This window comes from Onychostruthus taczanowskii, unplaced genomic scaffold (assembly GCF_017590055.1).
Source record: "Onychostruthus taczanowskii isolate IOZ18803 unplaced genomic scaffold, ASM1759005v1 scaffold104, whole genome shotgun sequence".
Lineage (NCBI taxonomy): Eukaryota > Metazoa > Chordata > Aves > Passeriformes > Passeridae > Onychostruthus > Onychostruthus taczanowskii.
In genome coordinates, this window is record NW_024496968.1 from 1,544,110 (window position 1) to 1,563,510 (window position 19,401).

The window sequence follows — 19,401 nt, forward strand, 5'->3', positions numbered from 1 at the left end:
ATAGTACTTTTTACAATTTGTTTGGAAGGTGGCCTCTTGAGACCCTTTCAAGACAATTGCAATAATGCTAGAGTAAGTTCAAAGGCCAGGAAGATTTGTAGTCAAACCAATGGGAAATACAGTTAAAATAACAGTGTTACATACCTCTCCAGTTGCATATTTGTAACTTATTCCCATCATTTTCTTGGTTTAGTGTCATGTGTTATTTCATGAACTGGAATGAACATAATGATTGACTAAAGAGTTGTCCTCAGGAACTGAAGTTGCATTCCTCATACGATTTTCCCTTCCTCAACTCAACTCTTTCCCTTCATCAGTCATGTGTCTGCCACAGACTGATGGTGTGCTCAGGAGTTTTTGAAATATTAAGGCCAAGAAGGAAGTATGTCCCCCATTGCAAAAGTTTTTTGTTTTATATTAGAAAATGATAAACATTACAAAAAAAAAAAAAATAAAGTCGCAGACATAGCACAGCCTTTTACAGTGGCATTGATAAATGAAGAATGCCCTGCTATTGCTTAGTGTTCCGTGTAGTTCCAGGAGTTGTCTCAGTGCAGGACACCATTTGGCATATATTAATAAATTTCCTACCCTGGTTGTATTCAATGAATCATCAGCAGCTGTGAGAACAGATGTGTCCTGTAGTAAACAGAGGTGTTTGTGTTCCCCTCAGCTTTGTCATTAAACATTCATGGGTATTTTGTTTATTTGCCATAAATCTGTTCCTGAGATGAACTGACCAACAACATGGGAACATATTGTCAAATGTCAGTGGTAGGAGTGTTCTCCCTCTCGGAGCTGAGGGTAAACTGGCACAGCATTCACTAGCTGATTGACAAGATCTGTGGTGGTCCATTGCACTTGCAAAGAGCAGTTACACACTGATGCTTCTCCTCTTGCAGGTTTTTCCCTTTGTTAACTCTTGGGGCAAGCAGAGAGTTTAAAAGTCAGTTATTCTTGGGGCTGAGTCTGGTATAGAAACTTTGAAGCATTTGCCCAAGTTAGCCCCTCCAGACAGCAATGTTTATGGAAGTACTTTTGCAGAGTTTTGTTCTGTGTTTTAGTTGCTGATCTTTGGCCTTAGGGCAGGGGACCTGTTTCACTACAGGATTACTTCCTACTCCTGGCATGCACCTGATCTCTTTCAGCCTGGTATGTTTATGCTCTGAATGCCTGAGCAGCTCAAAAGATAAAGCAATAGGAACATGAGAGTCTTAGCCTGTATCACTACGTTAGTTCTCAGCTGTTGACTCAGACAGATGGCTGCTTCCAGCACGGGTGGCTAGTTAGAGGTTTGCAGATCATCCTGTCATGGCAGCTTCTACACTGGGGTTGGTGATCCTCACTAAACACATGTCATAACTGAACATAATTTGTGTTGGTTTACATTATTGTTTGGGGAACCTGCTCTGCAGATGATGTGATCTCTTTGCTCTATTGGGCATTTGAGTAACTGAATTTAAACTGAAACAAACATTTGAAAAATGTCAACATCATAAATTATTTTTCTGCTATGCTCCACCTTTGGTGTGACAACATTAATTTAAGGAGAATGATCTTACAATTATGCATTTGCATGGGATTTGATTACAACTTGCTTAATTTCAATGTATATCACAAGATCTAATTGGTGAAACTATTTCCTAAAAGACCAACTTTTACATCTGAAACTCTCAGGGTAAGGGCTTTCAGAAATAATGCAAAACTTTTTGCTCAGCTTTTGGAGGTGCAAGATGAAATTTCTTGTGACAGCTCTGAAAATGCTGTGTTACATGGTTTCTGTTATGTACATATGTATTTTAAATTTTTAATCTCAAACCACAGAGTTTTGAGTATTAAAAACTTAATTGTTAATGATAGTATAGTAAGGTATGAGATGCATTCCGTAAACTGCAGGGTATTCTGACACTAGTTGCTCTGGGTAGTGAGCCTCCTGAAGTGCAGCAAGAACTCTGAATGTACTAATATTTGCAAAACTCATTTGTTCTGAGTTTTCTGCTAGGAAGTGGGCCACTTGTACTCCATTCCCATGTGTATTGGTAACATAACTTCCATGTTACCTCCAAAACTGATTTTATAATAAAGACTTTTTCTGGTTTTGAGGGAGTCAGTTATAAAAGATGCTAATTAGGCTGTGATTTTGTTATCTTGAGAGGCACAGTAGTTTTAGCTTTTAGTATGTAAATGTAATTTTCTGGTTTTTTTTGGTGGGATGCTTGCTTGCCAGATTTTAAGCTTTATTTGGCTTGATGGTCTGTGGATATTCACTGTTTTAATTTGCAGTGGTAGATCTTCAATAGGAAGAAATATTGGTTTATATTTAATCTTTAAACTAAGAATACTTGGATACATATATTCACATAGAATAATTTTTTTTCCTAAGGTAAAGTGTTTATGAGAAAGACCATAACCATGTTCTGTTAATCACACCAAAATGAAGTTCACCTTCAACATTAAAGTTGTCAGCTACATCTCCTACATGTGTTTTCTTGAATGTATTGCAATAAAGACTTGATGTGACCAACTATTATTTATAAAATTCCTGGTTTCACTTTTTTCTTGTACTGGAACTAAAAGTGTTAGGTAAACAGAACAAAGCCATTAAACATATAAACAGCAACTGTGAATTGATTGTACAAATTAGATCAGAAATTGATTCATTTCCTGGGCTTCACTGAAGCAAAAGAAGGAAAATTACTATCTGTCCAAGTAGAAATACGTCTGAGAGCAGACCGTGTTAGAAGTGAGATATCACAGAGCTGCAATGCAAATGCTTCAGCTGTCTCTTCAATCCATAAATTAAGATTAGATGAGTCTTTCACTCTGAAATATATTCCAGATGGAATTAACTAGCCTTTCTATAATTTAAAGGCATTAAAACATAGGTAAAAAAATAGAATACAGCAAGTTAGTAATCTAATGTTGAGGAATACATTCAGTGCAGGAGGCTCTGTTTGCAGCATGCAGCTGAGCTGCTGGTTGAACTCTAGGTGAGATGAGAAGCCTTGAACTGCTGACTCGTAGCATAGCAAAGGAACCTGTAGCCAGGGCAGCTGACACTCAGAGACACGGCAGGAGTCAAGGATCCCAGATTTCTGCATGCTTAGACTGTAAGGGTATAAAAGCCCAGGAACCCACAGACTCACAGACTGTTCTGAGTTGAAAGGTGCCAGAAAGGATCACTGTGTCCAACTCTTCCATAAATGGTCTGTACAGGGATTGAACCCACAGAATTGGTATTGCTAGCACCATGTTCTAACCAGCTGAGATAATCTCAGGTTCCCATCTTGGGGATCTGTCCTTGGTAGCACTCAGCTTGAGTTATTTTGTTATGTACCACAATGGAATTATTTTAAGGATTGGGACATTTGAGACTCTGCTATGAGAAACTTGCGGTTGAGCTGGCAAGAAAACCTGGTCTGACTGTGCAAGTGTGGGGTGTGTAGCTCGAAAGGGGCTGTGGTCCAAGCTCAGGTGGTGCAAGAGTGACTGCCAGAGTGGCTCTTGAATGGTTGGACAGGGAAGTTTCTCCTACACAATTATCCTCTAAGTAAAGGTTTTTGGAACCAGATGAAACCAGGTTTTAAGGATTTTTTTCAAGTGCATGCATTTTATTCTACTGTTCTACAGTGTGACATTAGAGGAGTCAATATATTGTCCTGAATATACATGCTTCTTTTCATCTGCTAGTCATTAAGAAAATTTTCACTCTCCTTACTATGAACTCTGCATATCATACTGTTTACTTGTTTTAGATTCAAATGCTTACTACTTTACTGCCTTGAGGAGCTCCAGTGAAATTGGAACAAGTATGATTGTCTTTAATATAGATAATCTAAAAGTGAGTCAGGCTGAACAGACACTGTACACTCACATGCGATTTTTTTCTGAAACACAGGGAACAAAGCATATTTGGTAATTAGCAGTCTGATGCTATAGTAATTCAAGAAGGTGCTGGGGCAGCTGGGCCTAATTGATAACATGCATTTATTATTGCATGTTTACATCTTCAAAGGATTTTTAATTCTGTTATTGACAATGTTAAAACTGCAAAATGAACCCTGTGTACTATTTTAAGACAAAAGGTTATGACTCTACCTACAAAAAATTCCAAGGATATGGTTGCCACACTTACGTGGTGTCATTTAATACTGGATTGCTATTTATATTGATCGAGTGTGTTTCAGTGCTACAATGAGATGTGGCAAACATCCAGTTACCATGTTTTGAATGGTGATTTTGAATGGTGATTATTGTACATTCTCAGATCACTGTGACACCTAAAGCTGTTCATCTTGTTCTAGGTTACGCCTCTAGATTAAGGATCCTTTTGTAACTCTTTTAACCTCCCTAGGTTTCCATGATCAGTGGCCCCTGACCTCATCTAGGTGGTAGGCTGGGTGGACTGTGCTACTGCTATGTTGCTACAGAGCATCTGGTCTTTTAGATAGCTCTCATGACTCTTGGGTTTTTATCCTTTTTAAAAATATTGTTACTGTCAGTATTCATACAATCATAGAATGGTAGAATAATGGATGTGCACATCTATTGCAACATAGATCATACCACTGCCAAATTCAGGTTTAGTATGTTCTGTTATTTATAATTAAGGCTTCTTGTGCTTAAACCTTCAGGGCTATAGAATCACTTTGGGAGTTCACCCCTACCTGCATTTTCTGTTTAAATATGCATGATTTTCTCTACAAGTACATTAATCAACACACTTTGTTTGAAACCTATTTACTGGATGAATCAAATGATCACTTATCTCTTGTCTTTCACCTTTTCTACATTTCAGTCCTTGAGTAATTCCTACTTTTTATTATTGATGACAGCCTATGTCCCTCAGACCTCTGTAAAAATATTAAATAGTATGGGGATAAATGGTGATGGTGCTGTAGGTTATCTGTAGCAGCTGATCTTCTCTTCCTCACTAGGATTAAAGAAGTGCCAGAGTACTCTCACTGAGACAGAACTATCAGACAAAAACACTATTTTTCCCACATCCAGGGGAGTTTGCAGTGCTACAGTTTCCTTGAATGGAAAGAGGGCATGGCAAAGAGCAGAAGACTCATGCTATGGATTTTGGTTTGCAAGGATTAAGCTGAGTGTTTGGAGATGTGGCTTGAATAAAGCGCTGAAGACAGAATGATGAGAGCTGTACATTGCTAATAGGAATTGCATATATCTAGATTGAAGGCTGCTTCTCAACTTTCCTTCCTTTTATTTTTCTCATTGTGGCCACAACTATAACAACAGATAATGATGAATGGCATGTACAACACTTCCCTTTTCCAAAAGCAGAAGGTCCCAGAGGAGGTGTTGATTTGGTCCAGTGTACATGGGAGTTTGTTTTATTTCCCCATTGCAGAGAAATGTTGTAAGGCTAATGATTCTTCATGGCAATGACTTCTACTTATTGAGTTTGTTTGTCATATACAATGATTTTTGAAACTATTTCATGTTCATGAGCAACAGATTGCAAACTATTATGTACAGTTATGACATTATATGCACATTGATGAAATAATTCGTTTTTCCCCCCCTCCCAGGAATTCTAGAGGTTTTACACTGTGTGTTGGTAGAAAGCCCAGAAGCTCTAAACATTATTAAGGAAGGACATATTAAATCAATTATCTGTCTTTTGGACAAGCATGGAAGGAACCATAAGGTAGGTAAAGACTAAACAAGTACATTTATATGAACAGAGCAAGCTCATTCTTCTGTGTGAAAGTTAATTTCAAATACTTTAATGCTGTTTTGATAATGAAGAATGAAACTTATCCTAAAATATATGAGCAGTTTGAAGAACCAAAGAGAAATATTGCCTTCTTATTGGCAAAAAGCATTGATACATAACAATTTGTGAGGGAAGTGTGAAGAATATTTTAATGTTAAGAGAATTTCAGAATTGTTCTAAAATAAAACCACTGTATTGGATGAATTATTTACCATTACATGTCTTCCAGTAACAAGATATAGAGCATTGCATTGCTTGAAGTACTTAACCATGACAATGAAAAATATTTAAGATTAAAAGAATCTTTTTTTTTTTTTAGGTTTTGGATGTTTTGTGTTCTCTCTGTGTTTGTCATGGAGTAGCTGTGCGGTCTAATCAACATCTAATCTGTGATAATCTCCTGCCAGGAAGAGATCTGCTCTTACAGACGCGCCTTGTCAACCATGTGAGCAGGTACAAAGAAAAGGAAAAAAAGTCTCTATGAACAAAGAAAAAAACCCCAACTTGTGCTTAAAAGAAATAGTCACTACAGAAAATCTCTTTTACTTCCAAAACTTTTGTTATGATTTTTTTATTCTTACTTCTTTACACTTCGCCGTAGTGATTAAATTTGAAATGTAGGTCAGAGAGAGCTGTCACAAGCTATAGCTGCCCTAAACTGTTTTAAGTCTGCAAAGCTGTAGTCTCTTCTAAAGATTATAGTGTAGATCTAGCTGTGCATTCAAAGTATTGTCAACTGTTGTTCTGTGATTGCCTTTATATTTATGATCTTCTGAGGATTTCTTAATCACCTTTGGTCAAAATTAGGAATTTACTTCCAAACACCTTCATCAGTGCCTAGAATATTTCAAGTGCCTTCACCTTTTCTTCCAGTGACACATTTTTAGAAGCTGCCTTCAAGCAGATATTTATAACAAAATGAAGCTAGTACCATCTTAAATTGGTGAAGTATAATTTACAAATATTATTAAGTAAATGTTTTTCCAGAATTTAAATTGATGCTCAGGCCAAAGAATGTGGCCTTGTGTGGAGATCTGTGGGATCTTCTTCTGTCTCAGACTTGTTTAGTTTTAAAAGTCTCAATCATTGCTTGAGAATGAAAATTCAAATACTGAAATAGTACTTATAATTCAGAGTCTATAGGATTTACTAGATGCTGAAAACCATAAAAAACCCACACTGTATATTATAAGGAGGCTACTTAAAGCTAAAGGATCTGGGGAACTGATTGTCTCTCTTGACTTGGCATTGGTGGGGCCACACCTGGAATACTTTGTTCAGTTTTGGACCCCTCACTACAAGGAGGACTGTGAAGTGCTGGAGCATGTCCAGCACCCAGCAATGGAGTAATGCGTTCCCCGGCAATGGAGCTGGGGAAGGATCTGGAGCACAAGTCTTATGATGATACTCAGAGTTGTTTACTCTGGAGAAGAGTAGGCTCGCTCTGGAGAGACCTAATCATTCTCTACAACTCCCTGAAAGGATGTTGTGGCAAGCTGGTGGTCAGCCTCTTCTCCCAAGCAACCAGTGACAGGACAAGAGGACATAGCTCCAAGCTGCACCAGGAGAGGATTGAACATCAGGGAGAAGTTTTTCGTGGAAGAGGTGGTTAAGCATTGGAACAGGCTGCCCGGGGAAGTGACGGAGCCATCATACTCCATAGTGTTCAAGAAATGACAAGACATGGCACTTAGTGCTGTGGTTTAGTTGTCATGAAGACATTTGATCAAAGGTTGGACTTGATGATCATGCAGGTACTTTCCAGCCTCAGGGATTCTGCAATTTGTGTTTGAGCTTCCGGGATGACTTTGGATCTTTTACAAGGAACACAGACTTGTCTTTCCCAAATAAGATGGCAGAAAAAGCAAATTAGTTGTTCCATATTTTTGCTTTGTATTAGAAAGGTGTGAATGAGAAGATTCTCCCTATATTCTTGCAGTTATAGGGAGAAAATATTTTCTTCAAAAGTCAATAAGACCAAGGAATCATTGAAGAAATTTAGTGTTGGACGAAGACATGTATACCTTGATCAATAAATATTTGTCAAAAGAACTTTCTAAGGTATTACTGGAACTTTCCAAGATATTGCTTTTTAACATACTTTTTACATACTTTTTCATGGAAAATTCTGTTCACAAACCTCTTTTGAACAAGAGGAATTTGGCTGATAAGGCTGATTAAATTGTGAAGTCTGGGCAAAAGCATAATAAGCTGCTACTCTGTTCAGGCGGAAAAGATCAAATTGGTGATCTTGCTTATAATTTACAAACAATAGAAATTTTCTGTAAGATTTGTCAAACACATTTTATTTTTAAGTGCATTAAATTTTTGACTTGGAGCAATGTGAATAGTATCTTTACTTAGACATTTTGGCAAAAGACAACCCAGATGCTTCTAGAAGGACAGTGTATTCATCTTACCTGATAAAATTTGTCATTTTATAAGCAACCAGATAAGTAGAGTCTGCTTTTACACTGACTTGTATTTAACCACCCATACCAGCCTTTCTTCCTCCCCCTGCATTCCCTCTACCAGAAAGCCTACTGGGACTAGCTTAGAGCTACATTTTTGTTGATTAGTGAGTATAAATGGAAAAAGAAAATATTTATACAAGTAATAACCCAATCTAGTGAAGGAATGTGAAGACTACATATACTCAGTATAGAAGTTTTAAAGATGTTTTCCAATATGGGTAACCAACCATTGAAGAAATATCGCTAGTACTGATTTTGGATGCTTCTATGCTCTATGGTTTTAATTAAAGATTGAATGTCTTAGTGCAAAGCTGACACAGAAATGACTGCCTGGAGACAGATTTTTCTTGTATGAGAGTCTATATTCAGTATTATCCCCAAAATCAGATTAGAAAAGCATGGGATATTTTCCCTTTTTTTTCCTCCCTCATGACCTTTAGATATGACTCTACATACTGCTCTTCAGATAGATATTGAATAACTGCAGTAGTAGCTTGCCTTTTTTTAAGTGGTCTTGTGAACTACTGTAAAACCAGTAGCAGTAGGAGCGTCACATTGATATTAAGGATTTCTCCAACCACTGCAAATTACTGAATTTTACATGACTTAGAACAAAGAAGGAAGGGCTACAAGAGAATTTTGAAATAGGATGACTCTTCACTTTTGTATCATTTAAAATGTTATTCTCTTGAATGGATAATCACGCTTAGAGAATGCAGTTTCCTATGTAAAATTAAGCCTGCAATGTGTACTTACTACACTTGTGTTGGTAACTGGTGAATAGCTGTGATTTTTTTTTTCAGGATTTAACATCTACTAATTGTTCAAACACATAAACCAATTTCTATTGGCATCTGAGTGAGGATACTGAAGCACACTTTTTTCAACCTAAAATGTACAGAACATTTTTCACCAGAATAAATAACTAAATATACTGTCTTCTGGGAGCTAAGGTCTAAGATGCTGCCTAGAGGGTGCTTCAACTTGTCCAGAGCACAGATTGCTATCCATTGTTACTCTTCTCATGGGGGCATAAATGGCACAGCAAGCAGAAACCTGGGTAGAATCAACAAAGACTATAAATCTTTGGGAGTGCAAATGAAAAGTATTAGAGCTGAAGCTACCCCTTTTTTCCATTTTTCCAGTTAGGGAAACAGGTGCAGCCAGGGGCACATGGAAAAGTCAAAGGGTAATGGGTACAAGTATCTCCTGGGGAAATTCTGATTGGAGAAAAGAGTAACATTTTTCAGAATGAGAAGAATCATTAATTGGAAAAATCTTGCTGGGGAAGTGGTGGATTACCCAACACTGGACATGTATAATATTCAGCAGGACAGTGTGCTGGGTCATCTTGTTCTGACTGTGCTTTTGTCAAGACAGGTTGCACCAGATGGTTCTTGCAGTCTTTTCCTACCTGGTAATCTGTGTGTTTCTGTGAAGTAAAATTACTTCTGTTATTTTAATCACACAAAACTAGCTTGAAATTTGAGTCAATGAAAAGTACGCAGCAGCTCATCTTGTCCTTGAGATAAGATTATAATAACTACTTTTCTTCTTTCTGTTTAAGCATGCGACCCAACATCTTCTTGGGGATTAGTGAAGGCTCAGCCCAGTACAGAAAATGGTACTATGAACTTATGGTGGACCATCTAGAGCCCTTTGTGACTGCAGAATCAACTCACCTACGAGTGGGCTGGGCTTCAACAGAAGGCTACTCACCCTACCCAGGGGGAGGAGCAGAATGGGGAGGAAATGGTGTTGGTGATGACCTATATTCCTATGGCTTTGATGGTCTACATCTGTGGTCAGGTATTCTCTTGGGTATTTTGTGGTTGTTGATTATTTTTGTTTAAATATTGTAATTGTGTTTGCAATCTCAGTGAATCTGGTTTCAACAGCAGCAAAGTGAATAATTTATTTCAGCTGACACTTGGAACATACAGAAACAGTACCCTATATCAGAATATGATTTAAACTGACAATGTCCATTGCAAAAAATTTGTTTGTATGAAGTAATGCAGGTAGACTAATAATTTACATTTCAGCCTGGGATTTTGGAGGGTGGGTGGATAGGGGACTGTGTGCTCATGGTAACTATGAAAATTTTATTTAAAACTTCACAGCTGCAAAAATTGAAGTATGACAAACAGTCATATGGATTTGTAATTCCTCTGTGGTAGTATAAGAACAGTCTGACAGATTTAAGTAACAGGACTCTTCATTTTTGATTTTTGGTTTGTTTTTCTTTTTCAAGCCAGATTTTTATTGTGAGTCTTTAGGAGTTCAGAGATACTTTAGAGGTGAAGAAGATTTTTAAATATGTTTTTGCAATACATTTAAAACAAGATATTTTTTATGTAGTGATGTTTTATTTGCATATATTAAGACTGATTACTGCAAAACTTGCAGAATCACATTCCTAGCTTTCATATGATGTATTTGCTCAGGTATTAATTTTAAAATGTTCTTGGCTTACTTCAAATCTAATAATTAACAGTAATTTATGCATGAAGATTCTAGTGTTAGAGAAAGCTGATCTCAGTATCTAAAGCATTTTTATTTACTTTTGATTCCACAAATACCTTATTGTCTCTTCAGACTGGATTAGCTCAGCAAAATCAGAATAATGATAGCTTGTTCTCTTTTTTCTTAATCTTTTTCACAAGTTTTGACTTGTGAAAAGATTCCCAGATATCATTTATGTTGTGTAGTCCTACACTTGGACAGTCCTGAACTTCTTGAAAGGAGATTTTACTGTGATTTCACTTTGCTGAGAAGATTTTTTTCTTTTGACTTTTGAGAGATTATTGGGTAGTGGTGAACTAGAGAACATCCTGGAAACTGGGAAAGGCTCCTTGGATTGGCAGTTCTTTCCCCCATAAAGTCATGAGCAGGTTTTCTAAAGCACCTTAGCACACAAGAGAGATCATTTAGTGAGTCAGCTGCATCATCCAAAGTTTTTGCAGTCTTGAGGCATTGTAGCTTGATACTTGGAAAATAATATAGTTTTACATTTCAAAAGAACATTCTAATCAGAATAGCAAGAGATTTTATTAATAAATAATAGCATATCAACTGGAGTGGCATCTTAGGAAAGAAGCTGCTACTTAGCCTCTCATGTGTAGCGAGAATTTCTTTGGAACGATGATGCATAATTAATGGTATCATTTCAAGTGTCGTGACTGAGTTTGACAGAAAAAGTTTTATTACAGAAGAACCTGAAAATAATGAGCTAACTAAGATAGCTTTTGTACTTAAGGTCACTTTTAGGGAGGAGACAAAGTATTACTGTAAATAAAAATTATTTTTCTACCCACTGCAAACTTTCCAGCCAGAAATGTAACAACAGAAAAAATGATCAGTTGTTTGTGGTTCACAAGTCCTGCAAAAAAAAAATAGGTGAGACCGCAAATGTATCTCCAATTTTTTTTTATCTGTTATGGATGTGGCTGGTAGATTTGAAAATATTTGTGTCATCTTTCATCACTGATAATATTATGTAACACATACATACTGTTCAAACATGGAAGAACTTTAAGTTGTTGCATATTGAAAATCATGGCCTTTTTTTCCTTCCACAATCCCAGGCTATATCTTGATAAGTGTCTCCAATGGCATTTTAAGAATAACCTTCTTACCATGAAACATTTACTGTATCTCCTGTATTTAATGAATAGCAACAATAATTTCTGCCCCCAAGTTTCTGTTCTCGAACAAGCCTGTATGAGAATCACATATAATTTACATTTGGTTCTTCAGTCCTGCAATAACCTATTGTGGAGAAGTGGAATTCATAGATCCTTAAAGTCTAGGGCCAGAAAAGGCATTTAGATCCTTTGCTCTACTGGATATTAATCGATGACCAATACATATTTCTGTTAGCAGTCAGCTTTGCATTGATGTCCATAACCTATATTTGCCAAAATTTTAGTGTCTAAAAGGCATCTGGTCTGAAGTAGTATTCTTTAAATGGATGAAATATCCACTCTTCATTGGTAGCTTTTTAGTGTTTTGTTATCCCTGCTATTAAATAATTGTCCCTTTCTGTGATTTATTTTATACTAACTCTCTGTGATATTTTCATCTGGCAGTATCACAAAGACATTTTTCATATATAGAGTTTTGAAAGTGTTGGTAGTTTATTTTTCCTCAGGGGTCGGGGAGATATGTGCATGAAAATTCACTTGTAGAAAAATTACTGAGATTTCATTATTTCTGCTTCTGATAAAACCATATGCCTTCAGCTTCTTCCTGGAAATGTAGTGCTAGTTAAGTCTTTCATGTTTACAAAAGTTGGACTCCCCAGTTAAAAAGTTAGTGCTCTGTTCTTAGTATGCATTAGGAAGTATCTCTTACAGACAGCGCATAAGTTATTTTTGGAAAACATATTGTTATAGGTAAGAATTGATCCAGCAAATTAAATAAAAATAAAATACAATTTATTCACAACTGATATACAGTCCTGACTGTCACTAATGAAAAAATAGTGCCGACCCCGGGATCAGAGCGGGTGAACTATGATCTGGCCTCTATCACACCGAATTTCCCTGTTCACTATCGAGACCTGGCAGAGTTCAGTTTTTATACTCTTTTTTTTTTGCCCGCAGCAGAGTCCCTTTTTCCCCTCTTGGAGTACTTCATATTCGTGTAGTGTCTATTCACTGTCCTGTGCTGGACAAAGCTATGGGATCGATGTGTATTGGACCCCAGTTCCGGGAATCTTTCATTCAGATGCATGTTCCTTGATGGTCCTGTCTATCTGAGGTGGACGTCTACATGGGCCATTATCGCCAGGCATTCTTGTGGTCCTGCCATTGGAGAGTGCCCATCTCCTGTGTGGGCTGGGTTTTCTTCGTATGTTAATGATGTACTTCCTTCTTGGCTGCAAGTGGCAATCACCCCCTCTCCTCAGCTGGCATGATCTTACAGTTTTACTTTATATCACATTAATTAACTTATATTTCCAGCATGAATTATCCCCTTATCTATAACAATATGTAGACATGTTTTCAAACATCTTCCATGTTTTTTCAAAAATTTTGTACTGTAGTTGTCAGTAAATTTCAGACAAAATAATTTTCTATTTCTGAATTCTAACAACTCTTTGGAAGCAGGTGTGCTTGTATAAACTTGGTGTAAGATAGGATAATCCTCTAGAATTCATAAAAACTGATTAAAATATATATTACTGAATATATATACCTTCAAAATGCAGATGTCTTTGTATATTGCTGAAAAATTCGGGTTTGCAGTTTAATGATGAAAATGAATAGTATAATCTCATACAAGTTTGGAAGAGTACCATGATGTGGCCATTAACCAGGAGTACCTAATTTTCCATAAATTCAAAGTGAAATAGTTTTATTTGTCTAAATAATGAAGAATTCTTTAGAAAAGTATACTAAGTTTCATATTAGGTACTGGTGGCTGTAATGTGAGGAATAAAATGTAGTTTTCTCAGTTTTGTTTATATGGACATCAATAATTATTCTCATATTAAATGTAATTGAGTTATATTATTTATGATTGAAATAGCTGTGTTGATATGACTGTATGCTGATTTTCACTATATTGCAAGCTTAAAACCAGGTCTTGGGTGTCATAGTTTAGACATTTGTGTATTAATGTGTTTGTTCTCTAAAGTGATGTTTTTCTCTTTTTTAGGCTTCTGTGAAAACCAGTGTGGTTTTTGTAAGTTCCACTAAATGTGCCTCTGTTACTTCCATAGGTTGTGTAGCACGAACAGTAAATTCTCCCAACCAACATCTATTAAGAACTGATGATGTTATTAGCTGCTGTTTGGACCTGAGTGCCCCCAGCATCTCTTTCCGAATAAATGGTCAGCCAGTTCAAGGAATGTTTGAAAACTTCAACATAGATGGCCTCTTCTTCCCAGTTGTCAGCTTCTCTGCAGGAATAAAGTTAGCATCCCATGGAGTTGTTTGGGGCTTTTTTTGGGTTTTTTTTTCCAAGTCTGCTTTTTTTTTTTTTCTTTTTTTTTTTTTTCAATTTTCTGTATAGATGAATATGCTGAATATTTCCCTGAATATCTGCTCTCATTTCTCTCTCTGACATCTGTTTTTTTTTGGCAAAGTTCCAGTTCTTGGATAGTGACAGCTACATAGCAGTCCTGAAGACACAGTGCATCTGTTGCTTTTTAGCACACCAGTGTATTCTGGTGGTTTGCAGATATATATTAGAAACCGCTTCTTAATAATTTATTTGCTGACACATTGCTATACATTCACTCCAGGGCAGCACTTTGATCTGCCTTTGATATTAAAACCATATTTTCCCTAATTCACCTGTTATGAGGTAGTAACTAATGTTAAAAGATGCATTATCTGCACTTACCTTAAGTAATAGTGGCCATACACTTCCTTTTCTGCAGCATGAGTTAAAACAAATTCAGTCTGTATTCTGTTTTTTTATAAAATTTCAAGTCACACTTGAGGTGCCAAACATCTGCTTCCATGTAATTTGAGACTATAATATGAAAAAAGATTGTGTGGTGTTCCAGTGGGACTGGCAAAGGTGAAGGCTGAAAGCTGATCTCTGTTGGAGGTTGAGCAAGGTTCTCTGAGGGGTAATTCAAAGAATACCGCAGAAGCTAAAAGCTGTCACACAGAGTACACACCCATCTCTTACTCACACAGAGTACACACCCATCTCTTACTCTTACACAGAGTACACACCCATCTCGCAAAACACACTCCTTTAGACTTTGCTTTTGATAGTACAGGAGATAAAATGTAATAAAATCATAGATCTGCATGCTAAAAATGCAAAACTATAAACCTGCATGCTTTATTTCTGTTATCAGAGATATTATTCACAGATATTATTTGTGTGCTGCATGCAGTTTTTGAGTGTGTGCTGGTATAGCATTAACAAAAATCTTGTAAGATACTGAGTAAACAGAAAAGACATAAAATTCTTCTGGTTTAAGGCTAGTCTTTGGGTGTTTTTTTGATTCCGTCTGGATGTCAATGTTCTAGGAGGATTTTTCAGTATTATGCCATGACCGTGTCATGTTGGTATTATGTCATTGCTACACCATTATTACCTCCTTGGTGGAATTTTTCAGTAATAAAAGACCATGACATGTTTACCATTTTGTCATTAATAAAAGAGTACTTTCCCCTGAGTCTCTATTAATACAACAAATAAAAGTTTTAGGGAAGGAAATTTAGGAGTTTTTGTGTTGTGTCCTAAAGATTTAGGATTTAGTGTTTTGTGAGAGAAAAGAAAGAACCAGAGGGTTTTAGGTTCATTTCTCAAATGAAATTGAATGGAGACCTCCTCAATGGAGAGAGTTCTGAACTGCTTGATTGATTACTCTGAGTTTTAATCTCTGCCTTTGGAGACTCAAAAGGCTGCTTCTTTCTTTATAGGTGTGCTGAGTAAACTGATAATTCTCTCTCTCAAAGATTATTGGTCTTGTGATTTAAAATGCCTTCAGTGAAGTAAAATTAACTAGAAAAAAGAATAGTTTACTTTTTCTGTGTTTTTTCGACCTCCTGCATCATAAACCAGCAGTTAGAGAAAATTGAACTGTAAACAATGAAAAGAAGCTGCAACATTGACATTTTCCCCCCTTTTTTCCACTCTTTTAAAAATAACATTTAATATTCTTTAGGCTTAGAGACTGATTAGGCTTTTCCCCCAGAGGTGTCTTGGTTATCTAAAGTAATTCTGGTGTTTACAGGGTTCGTTTCTTGCTTGGAGGTCGCCATGGAGAGTTCAAGTTCCTTCCTCCACCTGGATATGCTCCATGCTTTGAAGCTGTCCTACCAAAAGAGAAGCTGAAAGTGGAGAACAGCCGAGAGTACAAACAAGATCGTAGCTACACAAGAGACCTGTTGGGTCCCACTGTCTCTCTCTCACAAGCAGCTTTCACTCCAGTTCCTGTAGATACTAGCCAGGTATGGCAATGGAAAGATTGCACTTTCTTTTTTAAACACACACATATTGCATGCCTATTTTACTTAATTTCGTTAAATTTGCACCTTGTCCCAAACTTGTTTTTTCTTGGGATTTATTGAGATGTGGTTTGTACAAAGTTTGTCTGTTATGGAATTTTGGTGGCATGTCAAGCAACTTATTTGTAATAGCCTCTTCCTCTCTTATCTCTTCTCCATTTAGATTGTTTTGCCTCCTCACCTGGAAAGGATTAGAGAAAAATTAGCAGAGAACATCCATGAACTTTGGGTTATGAATAAGATTGAACTTGGCTGGCAGTATGGACCAGTATGTACCTTCCAACTTAATTGTCTGTTTATTGCATTGTATGATTCAGTACATTGGTTTCAATGTACTAATAGAACTGCATTTTTCATCATTCCCCCCAAAATTAGTAAGGTTTTAAACACCTTCCTACCAAAAGCATGTGGAAACCAATGGTGCTTGGGCATTTCTGAACAAAAATTCTGGTATTAAAGCTGTTTGGTGCTGAAATTTTCAGTCTAACTGTCAGCACAGAATGCACATAGTGAGTTTTTCACTTCCTATTTGTTCCTGGAGCAAGATGTTCAACTGACTGGGGGAATAAGCCAATGAAAACAGTTATCCTTGGTTCTCTTTACATGTGCTGACACATTACTCTTTTCAAGTCCCAAATAAGTATTGTCTGTAGGAAATTCCATTAAATCTGATTTTTGCTTTCCTTTTGTCGTGGGGTGACAGCCTTTATCCCAATATCGTGTGTTGTGTCTGGCAGCTGCGCCTTTTCCTCCCCCGGCCGTCTTGCCGCGGCAGGGCGGGGAGGGAGGGGTGTGAGTGTGACCAGGCACCTTGGCTTTTGCTTTTGGCTGCTTGGCTTGGCTGGCTTGCTTGCTTGCTTGCTCCTGCCTCGGCTGCTAGCTGCTTTTTTGCCGCTTTCTGCTTTCTACGCTGTTTTTTTTTCCTTTTTCTTTCGTTCCCTCTTTCTTGCCCTCCCCCGAAGACATTGGACCGGCTCCGGACCTGACCTGGGACGTCCAGGACCCCCGGAGTCTGCGAGAGAAGCTCAGCGCCCTCCACAGCACTGCCTGGTTTTCTTTTCTTTTCTTGTGTTGGGGAGTGTTCTTTTGTTATTTGTTAATAAATAGGTTTTGTTTTCCACTGTGCTCCTCCGAGGAATTCCTTCCCGAACCCGGTATTGGGGGAGGGGTGGTTGGAGGTTTTTTTTTAGGGAGCTCCCTTTTGGAGATTTCCCCTAATTTGTCCTAAACCAGGACACCTTTTTTTCCACTTCTTCAGTCTCATGTCTGTATTAGGTGTTGTATGTAACTATTTTCTTATCTCTTTCCTACTTTTGATGGAGTATGAAAAAAAATTTCTTTCAAAATTTAATCAGTAAAAAATGATCATGTTATTATGCTTGTTATTTGTTTCCCAAATGCTGCTTTATGAAGAATTATTGCTGTGAAGATACATAGAAACATACTGTATGTACTAGCTATAAGTGTTAAAACATGTATGTATTCTGTTTTTGTTACTAAAAAGATTTTGGACTTCTGAGGAGTTCACATTACAGGTTTAAGGTAACTGGGCATAGGTGAGAAGTTCTCTAGATTTTGTTGTAGTTAATTTCCACACCAAATCAAATGCAAAACCTCAGTTAAATGAACGTGTCAAAATATTTTAATTGTAGTGTAATCATACCAGCTGTGCAGCAATCTGCAGGAACTCTTAGTGTGCCATTACATATTGAGAGTCTAATTGTACAGTTGAACACTATTTAAACCATATATGATAAGTACCAAGTGATAAAGTTATGTTCAAAATTAAAATAGGTGTTAAATCTTTTAAATTACCTTGCTTTGATGCATTGTGGCAGGATGCTCTCTCTTTAGGATTCGGATAGAGTATATGCTGATCATTTTCTGGAGGTTGATTTCATACTGGTTCCTCACAAATTACTTTATCAGTTTCACAGAATACCGAGGGTTGGAAGGCACCCACAAGGATCATCAAGTCCAACACCTGGCCCTGCACAGCACCATTCCCGAGTCACACCCTGTGCCCAAGAGTGTTGTCCAAACACTTCTTTAGGTCTATCAGGCTTGGTGCTGTGACCGCTTCCCTGAGGAGCCTGTCCCAGTGCCCAGCCACCCTCTGGGTGAAGAACTTTTTTCTAATATCCCACCTAAACCTCCCCTGACACAACTTCAGGCCATTCCTATGGGTCCTGTCGCTGGCACTACAGACAAGAAATCACTGCCTGCCCCCTCCTTTTCTACTCCTGAGGAAGCTGTAACTACAATTAGATCTCCCCTCAGTCTCCTCCAGGCTGAACAGACCAAGTGACCTCAGCTGCTCCTCAAATGCCTTCCTCTCAAGCCCTTCACCATCTTCACTGCCCTCCTTTGGACACTCCCTAAGACTGTCATGACTTTCTCTGGGTTGTGGCACCCAAAACTGCCCCCAGCACTCGAGGTGAGGCTGCCTCAGAGCAGAGCAGGACAATGCCCTCCCTTGCCTGGCTGAGGATGCTGTGTCTGAGCATCCCCAGGCCAAGGCTGCCCTCCTGGTTGGCAGGGCACTGCTGATTCATCTCCAACTTGCCAGAGACCAGGAACTCCCAGGTCCCTCTCCCTGGCACTGCTTTCCATTGTCTCATTCCCTGGTCTGTCCGTACATCCAGGGTTGCTCCACCCCAGGTCTAGAATCCAGGGCTTTCCCTTGTTGAACTTCATGGGGTTGGTGATTTCCCAGGCCTGTAATTTGTCCAGGTCTCCCTGCAGGGCCTCCCTGACCTCCAGGGAGTCCGCAGCGCCTCTCAGTTTTGTATTGGCTGCATTTAAGCCTCTGTTGCCAATTCTAGTTATCTGAATTCATGCACTGCAATTACTGAGTAGTGGCATCTAAGCAACCTAATTTCTGTGCCATGAAGGCATGGCACAGAAATTAGGTTGCTTAGATGTACACAAGTCCTCTAATATTATATTTTGTCTTTTTAGTTCAGAGCAAGATGCATCACGCTAGTGGTATTTTTTCACTGCCTAAAAGTTTAAGGGCTAATAGACTTTTTAAATGATCCTCCAGATTATCAAAAATTTCTGCGGTAGACTCTTCTATTCCTCCTACATATCTGCATCATCAGATACGTACATGGTATCACCAAAGTGATACCCACTACTGCATGTCCTATTACTACTGCATTCTATGCATATAACAAAGTAAAATATCAAGTTAATGTAGAAA

General features: G+C 37.8%; 1 protein-coding gene across 1 annotated transcript in view; it reads left to right on the forward strand.

Moving 5' to 3' along the window:
- RYR2 (ryanodine receptor 2) overlaps positions 1–19,401 on the forward strand; it is a 381,210-nt gene that overhangs the window by 196,853 nt on the left and 164,956 nt on the right. The window contains exons 17-22 of the mRNA XM_041413766.1: positions 5,553–5,671; positions 6,060–6,193; positions 9,782–10,023; positions 13,943–14,135; positions 15,923–16,139; positions 16,360–16,464. Coding sequence (XP_041269700.1) covers positions 5,553–5,671; positions 6,060–6,193; positions 9,782–10,023; positions 13,943–14,135; positions 15,923–16,139; positions 16,360–16,464 — 1,010 coding nt within the window. The remainder of the gene's footprint in view (positions 1–5,552; positions 5,672–6,059; positions 6,194–9,781; positions 10,024–13,942; positions 14,136–15,922; positions 16,140–16,359; positions 16,465–19,401) is intronic.